A 16211-nucleotide genomic window follows, 5' to 3' on the forward strand; every position below is an offset into this window, starting at 1 on the left:
TCTTATGCCACCCAGGCAGAGGGTGGCCAGTGCACACTCATCCCTTCTTTCTTAAATCATACAAGAACCTTCTGAGGCCCAAAAAACCAACTATCTACAACTATCTTTGGACTTGATTTATACAATTAAGGTCACATGGGTAACAAAAGAATACACAGAAGCTGTTAAATTTATCATACATATTTACTTAATCTATACAGAATCGAGTAGATAAAATCAGATTCACATTAGTGAAAAATCTCTACAAAATGTCTTTGAAAAGCAAAACAAGACTGCCTCTTAACAATTCGTATCCTCATGAAAGACGTGGGCTGTAAAAATAAAGCAGTGTGTTTAGCACAAACTAGAAGATATCTGCATCATTTTTTTCACAGTTATTTCCATCTACAGTCTGAAAGAGGTAGATTTTTCTGCAACACCTGAGAATTGAATTGTGATAACCAGGTGTAATAAAGGCAGTTGCATAACATAACTAAACAATACTGGTCTCAAGACCGAGAAACGTACTCCTACAAGTCTGAGGATGAAATGGTCCATTATCCAAGACCCAAGTTTTCTCTCCTCCTGGAGTCTACTGCCACTATAAATAATACACATCAAGATTCCATGATGGTGCAACAAATGCAATTGAAGTGAATTCGACATTTAAACCTTTTCTGGGCCAGCCTAGTAGCGTTACAGTGTTCTAGAATGTGGTAGATACAGGGCGCGCTACAAAGCCACAACACTGGGCTGGTGAGGTGATTGCTTTAGGAGGGTGTCCACAGAGGGTCCCGTTTTTCATTCACAGGGTAATGGGAGGAAAGATTCTGAAAGGACACCAAACGCATCCCACACAGAATCTATATCCTTTAAACACCATGATAGCATCTAGCTAAAAGTACACAGTAAGCCAAAAGCAGCAGGCCAAGTACTGTTAATCACATTGCTTTATAAAGCCCTTGAAAATATGCAACATGTCCCAGATTTACAATCTTCCACGCAGGACAAGCACCACAAAGAAACGTGGTGGGCTACACAGACGGCTGAATAAAATGTTACGAGCTGTACGTCCAGCAGAGTTCTTGTGAAATGTGATCATTAGGACTAATTTTACCATAGATTATACTTTTGATATATACCTTCATTTCCTCTCGGGGAAATGAGTCCAGTATTTCACTTAGTAGTGGAAGGGGGTAGTTCTAAGAGGTTGTTGGAGGAGAGTATGTTTTTGCTTCCGACTCATTTTGACACAGTAATTACATAACCTACTTTGCGGATTTCCTTTCCTCCACTGTCTGGCCCCTTGATTAACATGACTGATGGTGGAAGCTTAGATATAATAATCCTCCACTCCAGGTGCTGTTTCTTATCTATTGGACAACTTTCAATTCTTTTCACCCCAGTTTAGACCATGAATGTGACAGGACTTTACAAATAAAACTTTAACAGAGAAAAAACCTTTTTAACTGGACAGAACAGTTTATTCAGCCCAGTAAGCAATTTAAGAAGTGTCAGTTTGATAGTTTTGCTCAGTGGAATGTGCTAGCATCAGTTCTAGTAGAGCCATTTTATTTCATAAAGTATTTCAATGCAAATTGTACCATGGAGAAAGTCAAAACTCATCAGTGCAGCCTGATTAACAATTTGCATAACTTAGCCACATTCAACATGCTGAACAAATGAAAGTACGAATCCAGAAGTGATGTGCTTAATTGCCAAAGTTGCCCCATTCCGAGTGTAGAGACTTTGATAATACTGATTTTTTTCTTTAAAAAAAGTAGCTAAGAAAGAGGCTGAAAGCATCAGGAAGAGGTACTACTTAACTCTGCCAAGTTGCCCTCAAATTAAAAATCTTGGTTCCACTCTTTCCGTTTTGGAAATGAAATCCATTTCCGTTAGCATGATCCATAATTAAAATGCCCTTTTAAAAAACCTGGAGAACTGGGGCTGGCCCCGTGGCCGAGCGGTTAAGTTCGCGTGCTCCGCTGCAGGCGGCCCAGTGTTTCGTTGGTTCGAATCCTGGGTGCGGACACAGCACTGCTCGTCAGACCACGCTGAGGCAGCGTCCCACATGCCACAACTAGAAGGACCCACAACGAAGAATATACAACTATGTACTGGGGGGCTTTGGGGAGAAAGAGGAAAAAAATAAAATCTTTAAAAAAAAAAAAAAACCTGGAGAACTTTGTTGGTGGGACTCGGAAGAGGTGAACACCAACTTTCAAGCCAGACCTGAGCGCAGGGACCTCTGCTTAGTGAAAGCCACACATGAACTGACCCACATTGTCTTATGCTGACAAAACCGAGCGGCGACAGGTTCCCGTGGAAAGTGGGGCATGGGCACCCAAATCCTGGATTGAAAACCAACCCCACCAGCCTCCCCAGTAAGCATCCAGGTGGTCCAAAGTCACACACTGGTTCTACCCAACCAGAAACCACAGCAGCATGACTGGTTGTAGTCACATGAACGTTAGGCCTGTCTGTCCAGTGATTTACCTTTGCTTACAAGTGACACCTTTATGTACATATTCTGCCAAAACTTTGAAGAATTCAAGGCTTGTGACCATCTCAATTTGTCAAGTGATATAAATATTATCAAAAAGCTAATATGAGGGGCCGGCCCCGTGGCCGAGTGGTTGGGTTCGCACGCTCCGCTGCAGGCGGCCCAGTGTTTCGTTGGTTCGAATCCTGGGTGCGGACATGGCACTGCTCATCAGGCCACGCTGAGGCGGCGTCCCACATGCCACAAGTAGAAGGACCCACAACGAAGAATATACAACTATGTTAAGGGGGGGTTAGGGGCGGGGGGAGGAACAAAATTTTTAAAAAAAAAAAAAAAGCTAATATGAATCAAATATGCTATGCTTGTTTCTGACCCAACCCTAGAATTTTACTTTTACTTTGCATTTAAATGGACTATTAGACAAAACTAATCATCTTGCTATTTTTTTTTTGTTTGAATAATGGGGGGGGGCCAGGGCGTTTAAATGAGTATTATTTTCACATTAAGGAACCGTTATCAGAACAAAGCTCCCTTGTAATGGTCGGCCCTATCTTGAGTGAAATTTTCATTAGGCTAATTCTGTGCAAGGAGTAGGGAAGCAAGGACAAGGCAGTGACCACATGCATTCCAATGAAGGGGGACGAGGCAGATGTGCAACACAGCTGAGGAATTTGTATCGAGTAAAACTATTCAGAACTGCTAAGCAGCCTCCTGTACCACATAAGTCCAGTAGTTCTAAGAAAATACAGATATGGTAGAAAAAGTAAGAAAATTTTCACCACAAAACCAATAGTTACTACTAACAGAGAAAGTTATACACAAAATATAGCTCTCAGTACAGTGCTCACGCTTCATCTCAGTCAACTGACTCGATGCCCGGCCCAGTGCCCAGGGACGCGGCCTGGAGCACAGCCTCCAGCGGGGCTCGGAGCGCCCTGGCGGAGGCAGTGTTCAGCTCCCCGGGAGAGGCCAGGGCGGCGCACGGCTGGATCCCGGGCGGGGCTAGGTCCGCCCCCGCCACCCTCCCCGAGGCCTGCTCCTTCAGGACCTCCACCTTCTCGTTGAGCTCATTCCTTTCCGTCTGAAGAGCCCTGCACAGCTTCTCTAACCGTTCCAGTTTTATTTGAAAGGCCTTGTATTCTTTATCTCGGACAGTTTTCTGCAAGATTAAAAAGAAAAAATTATGTGACCTTGCTGAATACGAATCAGGTTCCTGGATACAAAAAACTTATCCTGAGCCATACTGGAAACTACTTGTTTAATCGCCTGTCGAACATGTTCCATTTCTTCCAACACCTCCTAAGGTTCTAGCTAGCTGCAGTTGTGCGCACGTCTATGGACACCACGTAATTTCCAACGCAACTAACACTGTCCCCACAGCGACAGGCTCAAATTCCCTCCTTGTTGTTTTTCTTAAAAACCATAACCACTTTGTAAAACATTTTGTACTGATGAAATACTAAGGAAATTCAAGATACTCATCACAAAGACTAGCAGATAGAAAATTAAGGGCCTGATAAAAAATGGAAAAGGACTCATTTTCTACAGAAATTCTGTTTTACCAAATTTTAGATAAGAACAATATTCAAGGTGTGAAACTTGAGTTTGCAAACAATACATTTCGGCTTTCTAAGACTAGCAAAAAGTACTCTGCTGCCGTTGTGAAGAGACTTGAGGCAAAAAGGCAGGCACCTGAGTGGCTCGCCTGTGCGCCCTCACTGGGCAGTCGATCGGTGAGGCGGGGCGCTGCACCAGAGGTGGCAGCGCCACCTGCACGCTTGTTAGAAAGGCAGTCTCCAACCCCACGCCAGACCTAGTGCATCAAACTCGGGGCGGGGGTGCTTAGCAATCCTGGTCTTATGGAACTGGAGTTTGATGCAAGCTCAAGCTTGAGAAACCGCTGCTGGAGAAGGATGCAAAATCCAGATGCTTTACAGCCATCTCCAACACATGCCTGGGTAGCAGGAACCTGGACACCTCAGCAGGGACCCCGCACCATCAATGCAACTTACTGCCAGGAAAGCCAGAGTCTCCTTAGCAATCCCCCGCCCCCAGCTCTGGCCGGAGTCCTCAGCGATTGCGGTAGTGTCACAACTCCCGTCCCCTGCCCTGTTCAGTGCCTGAACTTCAGGAGTCCCCATGACACACGGCAACCAAGGGAACCCCCTCACCTCCTCAGCCATCTGCAGAAGTGCCTTGTTATTGTTTTCCCATTTGGTCCGCCATATTATTGTTTCTTTTTCCAGTTTCTTAATTTTCTTTGTCATCTGTGAATCAACACAATTACAAGTTTAAATTATAAGTTCCACTTGTTATCTCTACGCCCTGGCCCACCACAAAGCAGTCTGAATGTTCCTCCTGCCCCCTGCCCTGCCCATGCCTCGCTCAGCAGACAGCTGTGCCTGTGAGGAGCAGAGCTTATCCCAAAGCTCCTGGGCGGCAGCAGCAGGGACTGAAGTTGGGGCTTCCTATTATGAGAAAAACAGATGCCATCTCATGGATTTCAGAAGCGGCAGCACATGGAGAAAACTGTCAGACAGCACACCCTGAACTCTCAGGTAAGGCTGGAGTGCATCTTCCATTCCAGCCGAGGGGAGCAAGAGACAAGCCCTCCTTCTGCCCAAGTTGCAGGGAAAAATGCCCATGTTCTTGACTCTTCTGCCCGTTAAACGAATTCATGTGATTGTTGGGAAGATGGAGGTTTTCAGCCCCGCCAGCGATTAAGAACTGGTACTCTACCACAACCTCCGAGACCACATCAGTCTCAGAAGTAGAGGCAGTGTAATTTAGGTGAGACTCCCGCGACCAAGAAAAGGGAATAGTACTAAGTCCTTAGCTTTGGTCATCCTCACAACTCATAAGACTTCAGATTTTGCTGAAGATAAAATGGGTCCAAAAATAAGGGGAATGCTCTATGCTATAAGAATCCAGTTTTCAGAAATTCAGCAGGAAATTTATCTCTGCTTGTCAATGAGCCCCGTTTTCAAGATTCCTTTATGCACTGTCGACTGTGCCCCAGCTCTGAGCCCAGCTGGGGCACTTAGCCAGGCGCTGTAAAGGGAAACAAGGGTAAGACAGAGCCAGTGCGCTGTGCTATGGGTAATCACCCACAAACCACACCACAAGACAGAGTGGGACAAAGGCCGTGGGAAGAGTTCATGGAAGGATCTGGGTTGAGTGCTGACCGAAGTGATCTCTGTAGCCACTAGCAGAGAGGAACGTGTTCTAGTCCAGAGGAGTCTCCAGGATGGTGAACTGGGGAGTCCCTGTCTCCAACTCTGTTCAGCCTCAACAGCGCACGTGTGCTGGAGCCCAGCGAAGGTGTTTACTGTGCACGAGGGTTCCCCGACCGGAGCCTCAGCTGAGAGGACCGGCAGGCAGAACCAATCTGCTGCTCACTGAATTCTCCAGATTACTGGGTCTAAAAATACCTGAAGGTGGTAATTTGAGCACTTAACATGGCCAAGAGCTGTCTGAAATACTCTATTTTGTTATTTTTCACGAGGAAGGAACAGAAAGACACAGAAAGGTTAAACAGTTTGTCCATGGTCACACGTTATATGATGCAACTGGGATATTACCCCAGAGCACACACTCCCGGCCACTACGTAAGATCTAGTCAGTCATGACTACCATCTAGTGAATACTTACCAAGGGCCAGACACTGCTGTACTTCTCCCCAGCCCACCAGCATGTTTAACAAGCCCCCATTTTAATGGGCTATGCCAAGTAAAATGAGGATGAATGGATGGATAGATGCATGCAGATGTATGTACTTTGATTCTTGGCTTGTCATCAAGGATATCTTTTTCCTTAACGTAAACAGAAAAATGAAACACAAGCCAAAGAAGTGGTTTGGTTGAGGGAGAAAGAATTCAGTGGAAGTACAGTTAAGAGAAAAAGAAAAGCTAAAAAAGACAAACACCTATCTATCTATCTATATATATATATAAACCAACTAAAATATGTAATTACTGTCCCAGGCTTGGGTGTCTTTAAATACTTTAATCTTCAAGGACACAGAGCTTCATGAAAGGGGGGGAGGGAACCACCTGAAGTGAATAAAACAAAAGACACAACAAGCAAAACAGAAACCACTTTATTTCTAACAACAAATTGTATTTAATAGAAGAATTCACTTTACTAAGGATGGAATTTTAAGAGCATTAGGTCACCAGCTATGTGAGATACACTGAGGGCAAAATGACCAAATATGATGCCACTGGAAGACCAGAAAAGATGACATGCAGACGGTACCATACCAACACGAACTCACCCAAGGAGTGAGCATGCTTCAATAGCTTCTTACATAAATTCCCTTTTAGGTAACACTCTACTAAAAATATGCAAATACCTTTTCCATTTCCTGCCGGAAGGTTGTAAACAGTTCATTGCTTTTTGCCATGGTAGTCTGGAATTCTTCAAACTTATCCATATAAAGAGAAAGCTACAGAGAAAAAGTATGAAATATTCTGAGCTCCAGGCAAACAATTTAAAATCCCAAGACTTTCAATAAGAACATAATATAGTTAAACATTAGTTGGTTGTTATAAGCAACAGAAACAACAAATGCACACCCGACCTTTGGCAAGCACGCACAGATGGCTGAAGTTCTAATAACCCACTGAAAGGCAAGGAAACCAAGGACATTTTGCTGACTTACCCATCTTTAGATGTATTTAAAATGTACAAATATTTCCCAGCTCCATTCCACCAACTGTATAAAAACTGAAAGGCAGGATAGAGCTGTAAATTTCATACCATTAATCCTTTATGAACTACACCCTCTCCTTTATTTGAAAAATTGTCCTTGGAAGAAGACCATTCTTTTAGAATACTATCTGCATAGTTCTTAGCTTGCTATCTCTTTCCTTAACATAGGCAGGAAAATGAAACAGAAGCCAAAGAATCGGTTTTGTTGGAGGAGAAAGAATTCAGTGGGAGTAAGGTTAAGAAAAAAAGAAAAGCTAAAAGAGGTAGAAACTGATTTTTCTTTTAACTCCTTCCCTAAAGAAATTTCGATTCTAGCTGAGAAAATAATGCTAACCGACAAGCCAGGCAAAATACAGAACATGGAGTCACCTTGTTCTCCCCCGCTAGAATGGTTCAGAGATGTCAGGGGGAGACACACCAGGGGTCAGAATAGAACAGTTAGGGAAAAGTTTATGTGGGCGGGGCCTGAGCTGGGCTCAAGGGTAGGCTGAATTATTTCATTTTTAGACCAGGAGGGGACCCTTTAGAGCCCATCTAACGTAATTACATTATTTTCAGGATGAGGAAACAGGCCCAGAGGAATAAAGCATTTTGCTCAAGATCACACAATACACATAAGGAAAGAAGAGAAGAACAAAAGATCACCAGAGGCCAAGAAATAGCATAAGTGATGCCTTTCCACTTCCACTAGTGTTGTATGAGGAATACTCAACAGACCCACATGGGGAGGGGGTCGGACAGGACATGATGGAACCAGCCCATCCACAGTCCTCGGGTGGGATGGGCCACGTGGGAAGCACTTCTATTGGAAGCAGGCTCTGCTGCAGCATGTGGGAGGGAGAAGGAGGCTGAGAGCAGTGTTACCAGTGACAACAGGCTAGAAGAGCCGACTGTAAGAGAGCCAAAGCACGCCTGCAGAAAGGTGAGGGCAAGGGCGAGGAGGAGCAGAAACCCAGGGGCAAACGAGAGAAGAACGCAGAGGACTTAGGAGCTGCCTGCAGAGGGGCACACCCTGACGGCGCCTGAGGCTGCTGGCCTGGAGTCGGGAACAATGATGGTGCTCAGGCAGAATCAAGGAGCAGCTGTGGCACTTGAGAGCGATTAGAAGCTGGGGCAGTTTTAGCATGGTCCATCTTTACTGAAGATGGAACATCCAGGTAGACTGTCCCATCTGAGAGTTCATGCTGGCCCACACTGGGCAGTTCATAAGCAGCAACTACCCTCACACCTGGACTGATGTGGCTGGATTACAAAACATGGGTCAAGACACACCAGTAAGACCATGAGATCATCAACAAATCCTGGAAACTGACATGGTAAGAGAACAGAATGAGACCAACTCTTGGGAAAGACATCCATATTTAGGGGGCAGGAAAAGGAAGAAGTGACAGCAAAGGAAATAAACTGATGATCAGATGACATGACCCAGGGTGACAGAGATGACAGACAAACCGAAGTTGCACTGATAATGACAATGAATCGGAGCTGCCTGTGAGGTTGGTAGAAGGGCCCTCTGGTGGCTCACACTGAAGAGTAAGCCATGACTCCCACATTAAAGTCCATCTTCCAAAGCCATATACTGTTGGCCCTCCGTATTGGCGGATGTGAAACCCGCGGATATGCAGGGCCAATTGTATTCACTGCACTATGCCATCTTATATAAGGGATTTGAGCATCCACAGATTTTGGAATCCAGAGGGTTCCTGGAACAAATCCCCATTGGATACCGAGGGACAACTGTATAGACTTTTTATACCTTTTCCACATGGATACTCTTCTCCATTTATATGGACAACTGAATTTATAGGGCTAATAAGGGGCTCAAATTTCCTAAAAGCATTCTAGCACAAGGATAACTTATGGTTGAAAGTTCAAAAGACTTCTTGAATTTTCATTCTAAGTTAGGCTAGCTTTATAGGAAATGAGTACCACCACATTGTAAAAATGTGCCCAAAGACAAATAGCACTTAAAAGAAGTGCTCATAAAGAATTAGACCAGCCTCCAATAGGCACATGAAAAGATGCTCATCATCGCTGATCATCAGGGAAATGCAAATCAAAACTACACTAAGATATCACCTTACACCCATTAGAATGACAAAAATATCTAAAACTAATAGTAACAAATGTTGGAGAGGTTGTGGAGAAAAAGGAACCCTCATACACTGCTGGTGGGAATGCAAACTGGTGCAGCCACTATGGAAAACAGTATGGAGATTCCTCAAAAAATTAAAAATAGAACTACCATACGACCCAGCCATCCCACTACTGGGTATCTATCCAAAGAGCCTGAAGTCAGCAATCCCAAAAGTCCTATGCACCCCAATATTCATTGCAGCATTATTTACAATCTCCAAGACACGGAAGCAACCTAAGTGCCCACCAACAGACGAATGGATAAAGAAGATGTGGTACATATATACGATGGAATACTACTTAGCTGTAAAACAGAACAAAATCATTCCATTTGCAATAACATGGATGGACCTTGAGGGAATTATGTTAAGTGAAATAAGCCAGCGAGAGAAGGATAATCTGTGTATGACTCCACTCATATGAGGAATTTAAAATTATGGACTAAGAACAGTTTAGTGGATACCAGGGGAAAGGTGGGGTGGGGGTGGGCACAAAGGGTGAAGTGGTGCACCTACAACACGAATGACAAACATTAATGTACAACTGAAATTTCACAAGATTGTAACCTATCATTAACTCAATAAAAAAAAAAAGAAAAGAAAAAAGGAAAAAAAATATTATTAAAAAAAAAAAATTAGGGGCTGGCCCCGTGGCCGAGTGGTTAAGTTCGCGCGCTCCGCTGCAGGCAGCCCAGTGTTTCGTTGGTTCAAATCCTGGGCGCGGACATGGCACTGCTCATCATACCATGCTGGGGCAGCGTCCCACATGCCACAACTAGAAGAACCCACAACGAAGAATATACAACTATGTACCGGGGGGCTTTGGGGAGAAAAAGGAAATAATAAAATCTTTAAAAAAGAAAAAAAAAAAATTAGGCCAGCCTCCAAATATCAGTGCATTTTAGAACTAATTTAGAATCCTTATATTAAAGAAACTTATCATATAATAAACTTTGAAAATGAATAATATTTTTCAAAAGAAAGTAATCTAATAAACTCAAAAAGGGTGGATTATAGGTACAAATGCCTAACTTCATCTATACATGAAAACATGGGAAGTCCTTTCTTTACTTTTTCTTTGAGTGGGGAGGCAGCATCTGCCACCTTTACTCCACAAAAGGCAACCACAGAGAAAGACTGCATTAGGACAAACTTAAGAGGTCTGAATTGAAAAGTAGGAAGGCAACAAAGAGAAGCCAGACCCAGATGGCTTCATGGGGTGGATTCTACCAATAGTCAAAGAAGAATTAATGCCAATTCTTCTCAAACTCTTCCAAAAAACTGAAGAGGAGGGAACACTCCCAAACTCATTCTACAAGGCCAGCATTACCCTGATACCAAAGCCAGATAAAGATACTATAAGAAAACTACAGGGCAACATCCCTGATGAATACAGACATAAAAATTCTCAACAAAATACTAGCAAACTGAATTCAATAGCACTTTAAAAGGATCACACGCCATGATCAAATGGGATCCATCCCTGGAATGCAAAGATGGTTCAACATATGCAAATCAGTAAGTGTAATACACCACATTAATAGAATAGATGACAAGAATCATATGATCATCTCAACAGATGCAGACAAGGCATTTAACAAAATCCAACAATTGTTCAAAAATGCTTAGCAACTTAGTTATAGAAGGAACATACTTTAATATAATAAAGGCCATATACAGCAGACCCACAGCTAACATCATACTCAACAGTGAAAGGTCCCTCTAAGATGAGGAACAAAACAAGGGTGGCCACTCTAACCACTTCTCTTCAGCACAGTACTGGAATTCCTAGCCAGAGCAATTAAGCAAGAAAAAGAAATAAAAGCCATCTAAATCAGAAAGGAAGAAGTAAAACTGCCTGTATTTGCTGATGACATGCTCTTATATATAGGAAATCCTGAAGACTTCACCAAAAAACTGTTGGAACAAATTCAGTAAAGTTTCAGGACACAAAATCAACATACAGAAATCAGTTGCGTTTCTATACACTAACAACAAAATATCTGAAAAAGAAATAAATAAAACAATCCTATTTACAATAGCATCAAAAGCAATAAAGAACTTAGGAATAAATTTAACCAAGGAAATGAATGATCTCTACCCTGGAAACTATAAGAACTGATGAAAGAAATTGAAGACAAAAAAAATGAGTGGAAAGATATCCCATGTTCACGGATCAGAAGAGTTAATATTGTTAAAATGTCCATCTATATATTCAATGCAATCTCTATCAAATCCCAATGGCATTTTTCACAGAACTAGAAAAAAAAATCTTAAAATTTATATAGAACCACAAAAGAGCCTGAATAGCCAAAGCAATCTTGAGAAAGAACAAAGCTGGAGGTGCTATGCTCCCTGATTTCAAACCATACTACAAAGTTAAAGTAATCAAAACAGTATGCTGCTGGCATAAAAAGAGACATAGATCAATGGAATAGAATTGAGAGCCCAAAAATAAATCCACACAAATATGGTTAAATAATATTTGACAAGGGAGCCAAGAATATTCAATGGGAAAAGGACAATCACTTCAATAAATGATGCTGGGAAAACTGGATAACTACATGCTGAAGAATGAAAATTGGACCCCTATCTTACAGCACTCACAAAAATTAACCTGAAATGTATTATGGATTTAAATTCAAGACCTAAAACTGTAAAACTCTTAGAAGAAAAGATAGGTAAAAAACTCCTTGACTGTGGTCTCAGCAATGATTTTTTGGATATGACACCAAAAGCACCAGCAACAAAAGCAAAAATCAAGAAGTGGGAGTACATCAAACTAAAAAGCTTCTGCACAGCAAAAGATACAATCAACAAAATGAAAAAGCAACCTACGGAATGGGAGAAAATATCTGCAAACCACACATCTGAAAAGGAGCTAATATCCAAAATATATAAGGAACTCATACAACTCAACAGCAAAAAACCAAACAATCCAATTAAAAAATGGGCAAAGGACCTGAACAGACATTTTTCCCAAGTTGACATACAAATGGCCAACAGGTACATGAAAAGACGCTCAACATCACTTATCACCAGGGAAATGCAAATCAAAACCACAAAGAGAAGTAACCTCACACTTGTTAGGATGATTATTATCAAAAAGACAAGAGATAACAAGTGTTGATGAGGATGTGGAGAAAAGGGAACTCTCGTGCACTGTTGGTGGGAATGGAAATTGGTGCAGCCACTGTGGAAAACAGTATGGAGGGTTCTCAAAAAATTAAAAATAGAACTATCATATGATCCAGCAATTCCATTTCTGGGAATATATCCAAAGGAAAGGAAATCACTATCTCAAAGAGATATCTGCACCCCTGTGTTCATTGCAGCATTATTCACAAAAGCCAAACATGGAAACAACCTAAGTGTTTATTGATGGATGAATGGATAAAGAAAATATGGTGTATGTATATTATCATATACATGGACTATTATCATGTGGACTATTATCAGCCACAAAAAAGAAGCAAATCTTGGGGCCGACCCAGTAGTGTAGTGCTTAATTTGCGCCCTCCGCTTCAGTGGCCTGGGGTTTGTGAATTCGGATCTCAGGCGCAGACCTACACACCACTCATCAGTCATGCTGTGGTGGCATCCCACATGCAGAATAGAGGAAGACTGACACAGATGTTAGCTCAGGGACAATCTTCCTCAACAAAAAAAAAAAGAAGAAAATCTTCCCACTTGTGACAACATGGATGGACCTTTAGGGCATTACACTAAGTGAAATAAGTCAGAGAAAAACAAATACCATATGATCTCACTTACATGTGGAACTCATAGAAACAGAGTAAAATGGTGGTTGCCAAGGGCTAGGGGTTAGGGAAAATGGGGAGATGTTGGTCAAACGGCACAAACTTTCAGGTATAATATGAAAAAGTTCCAGGGATCTGACGTACAGTATGGTGACTGTAGTTAATAATACTGTATTGGATACTTGAAAAGAAGAAAAGTAGGGAAAGCCCCCAATAAACACTCCCCTCCACAGCTCTAGCTGGGAGTGGAACTGTATGGTCAATAAGCAGTTTTTAAAATAGGTTATATGCTCATAACACAAAATTCTAAAGATTTTAGGTTAAACTATATGAAATTGCCATTTTGTAGGTCAAAGAAGTCAAGTATCAGCAATTTCATGTGGCTCGACAATACAAAAGAACTAAAATCTGAAGATTTACCAATTTTTCTTTAGTTGAAAATTAGCTGACAAACATGGGAACAAACTGAGACGGGGGAAATACCTAGACTATTGGAAAGGGGACACGGCAGACAGAGTGACCAACCGTCCCAGTCTGCCTGAGACCTAAGTGTTTCCTGGAACACGGGACTTTGTGAAAACCAGGAAAGTCCTAGGCAAATCAGGATGGGTCGGTCACCCTAAACAGAGAGAAAGACTCCAGCAGGGACGCGTGATCTACTCTCAGTTCTGGCTCCGGCTGCAGACACGCAAAAGCATCTTAAAGGGAGACGGCAAATGAAGCACAGACGTTTCTTACAAACCCTGCCATTCCCTGCTGTCCAGTTACCTGCTGTTTTAGCTGTACTTCTTGCTGTTTCATTTGTTCGTATTTGTGCCTCGATTCTGTTGCTTCTTTTAATAACTAGAAAACAGAAACAGTCTGGCAAAATACTAATAGTAATTACAAGTATGACTCCAATGTCAAATGACCAGATAGGCTTAATCCTTCCACTTATTCTTTTAGCAAGAACCACATGTCTATAGATGAAACAATGTTACATCAATTACCAATTACCTATATCTTCTATCTGTTTCACTTGTTAACACTTAAGAATGTAGAAATAATCTTTTATTGCTTAAGAAAAATACCCCGAAGGGCTAAAAATAGGTTTACAAAAGTCAGGGTAAATTGCTGTGTTTTAGATGAAAATAATTAGAAGTCTAATATTAGCAGAAAACATGGCTAGGAATCTTGACATTATCTGGGTGATTTAGAAAGCCCCTCTATTCCACAAGGGGCCAGATGACGCAGGGTGAAGGGTATGGAGCAAAGCCAGGAATTGAGGTCTGGTTTCTGATCACTTTTTAAAAAGCCGGGGAGAGGTGGATGGGAGTTTTAATTTAAATACTTGGGTTTTCAAGAAAATTATATAGTGAAGGTGCATAGTAGGCAGCTGTGAAATTCAGTCCCTGAAGTAAAATGGCACACACAGTCCAAATAAGCCTTGAAAAGTCCTTAAACCAACCAGAAAGCATACATGTGTAATGTACACACATCCATGTGTATATATGAAATTTATACTCCAGCTTTGGAAATGACAAGTGTCTTTTCAGTTATGCACAGGACAGTACTGCTGGTTCACGTGGAAGGACCATACTGTGTGAAAAAGGCATCTCTCTTAATCCCAGACTTACACTCAGCATGACTATTCACATCTTGAGGGCCACCCGGGAACCAAGTCTTCATAACCAGCTCGCCTTGGGGCCTAGGCTACTTGAGTGAAGGCTGGATGAACAGTCTTCATTATGATAATCACTTTTCACTTTTATTATGTTTTTGGTTAAGCACGTATAGTTGAATTTGCATGTGTTAAATATACATACCCAATGAGATTCCACTGTATTCGCAATTACTGACAGGCAATATAATCTGAGCATACACTCTAGGAACAACGCTGAGTGATTAGGGGATAGAGAATTCTGTTAAAATTTTACCAGAAAATTATACCAGAGTAAATAAACAAAGTTTCCCTAGCTTCAAGTTACTTGTTTTAAAACAAATGTAACAATATATTAGGAGGTGCACGTTCCATATGCCCGGTATTAAGCGGAACCGCTGAATTTAATGTGCTATATACTGGCATAATTCTTGAACTTGGTGGCCATTACCTAAGAAGTGAAATAAATATTCTAAGCACAGAAAAGTCAAATGAGTGCAGGTCTTTCCACTAACTTGGTCTCATCTCTCCAGTGTATCTTCTGTATAAAAAGTTAAATAGAAATAAAAAGCCGAATGCTTCCTAACACACACAAATGCCCTTCTCAGTCTATAGCAAAAAAGTAGTTAGCATGACCCAGGTGCTTCATTCAGTGTAGAATAAGTTTGAATGTTTTAAATGGCTTTGGTGCCAATTTTGGCACTACTTTCTCTGTTTAACAACTGGAACTTACAAATTCTCTCTCTCGTTGGTGCTTCTCGTCAGCTTCTTTGATGAGCTGTGTCGTCTGCTGCAGTTTGGCGTCCACAAGCTGCTGCTGCAGTTCCTTATGTTTGAACACTTTATCGATGTGCTATGGGAACAGTAAGATGTCTTCCATCACTTCATGAAAGGAGGGATGGTGACGAGGGGACATAACACACGTTACAAGACCTTCCCTACTATCCTGCCTTTGCTGCTAATACCACCACAGCTGCTAACACTGTGTCTCTCTGTCCCCGCACTTGCTTTACAGCACTTTGCAAATGCCCCTGCGGGAACGCAGCCCTCTCACTACCACCCTGTACCCCTCCCTTTCAGAGATGAGCCATCGAGCATGTCAGCAGGCCCGGCTTATACTTCCTATTTCTGCCCTACAATGAAAATGAGGCTCAAACCGTATGCAGAAAAAGATGGATATGGGGATTAAAGTGTTAAACCCGTACATCATACACAAAATTCCTGGATATCTTTTTCTGCCCATTAAATTTTCCCAAATTTCTCAGTTGGAGGCAGCATACTGTGATGGTACAAATGGCCTGGGGTCAAACCCTGACTAGTGTGTGGCCACAGGCAAACCCCCCTCTGCTGAATCTCAGTTCCCTTGCCTATGGGGGATAAGCATACCTCCGTGCAGTTAGAAAAGCCAATGCACTGGTGACAATACGTGAGTGCTTGGCGCCTGGCACACATTAGACATTTGGTACAAGTTATTTCTT

General features: G+C 42.1%; 1 protein-coding gene across 3 annotated transcripts in view; it reads right to left on the minus strand.

Annotated features, from left to right (window-relative positions):
* Window positions 1-2791: 2791 nt before the first annotated feature.
* TXLNG (taxilin gamma) overlaps window positions 2792-16211 on the minus strand; it is a 49667-nt gene continuing 36247 nt past the window's right edge. The window contains exons 6-10 of one of the 3 annotated variants that reach the window (XM_046674184.1): window positions 15467-15586; window positions 13863-13937; window positions 6840-6932; window positions 4657-4752; window positions 2792-3644 (exon numbers count right to left, since the gene is read on the minus strand). In XM_046674184.1, the coding sequence (XP_046530140.1) occupies window positions 3342-3644; window positions 4657-4752; window positions 6840-6932; window positions 13863-13937; window positions 15467-15586 (687 nt within the window). In that variant the 3' untranslated portion in view covers window positions 2792-3341. The remainder of the gene's footprint in view (window positions 3645-4656; window positions 4753-6839; window positions 6933-13862; window positions 13938-15466; window positions 15587-16211) is intronic. The other 2 variants (XM_046674185.1, XM_046674186.1) reach the window with 2 other exon arrangements.

This window comes from Equus quagga, chromosome 10 (assembly GCF_021613505.1).
Source record: "Equus quagga isolate Etosha38 chromosome 10, UCLA_HA_Equagga_1.0, whole genome shotgun sequence".
In the NCBI taxonomy this organism is placed as follows: Eukaryota; Metazoa; Chordata; class Mammalia; order Perissodactyla; family Equidae; genus Equus; species Equus quagga.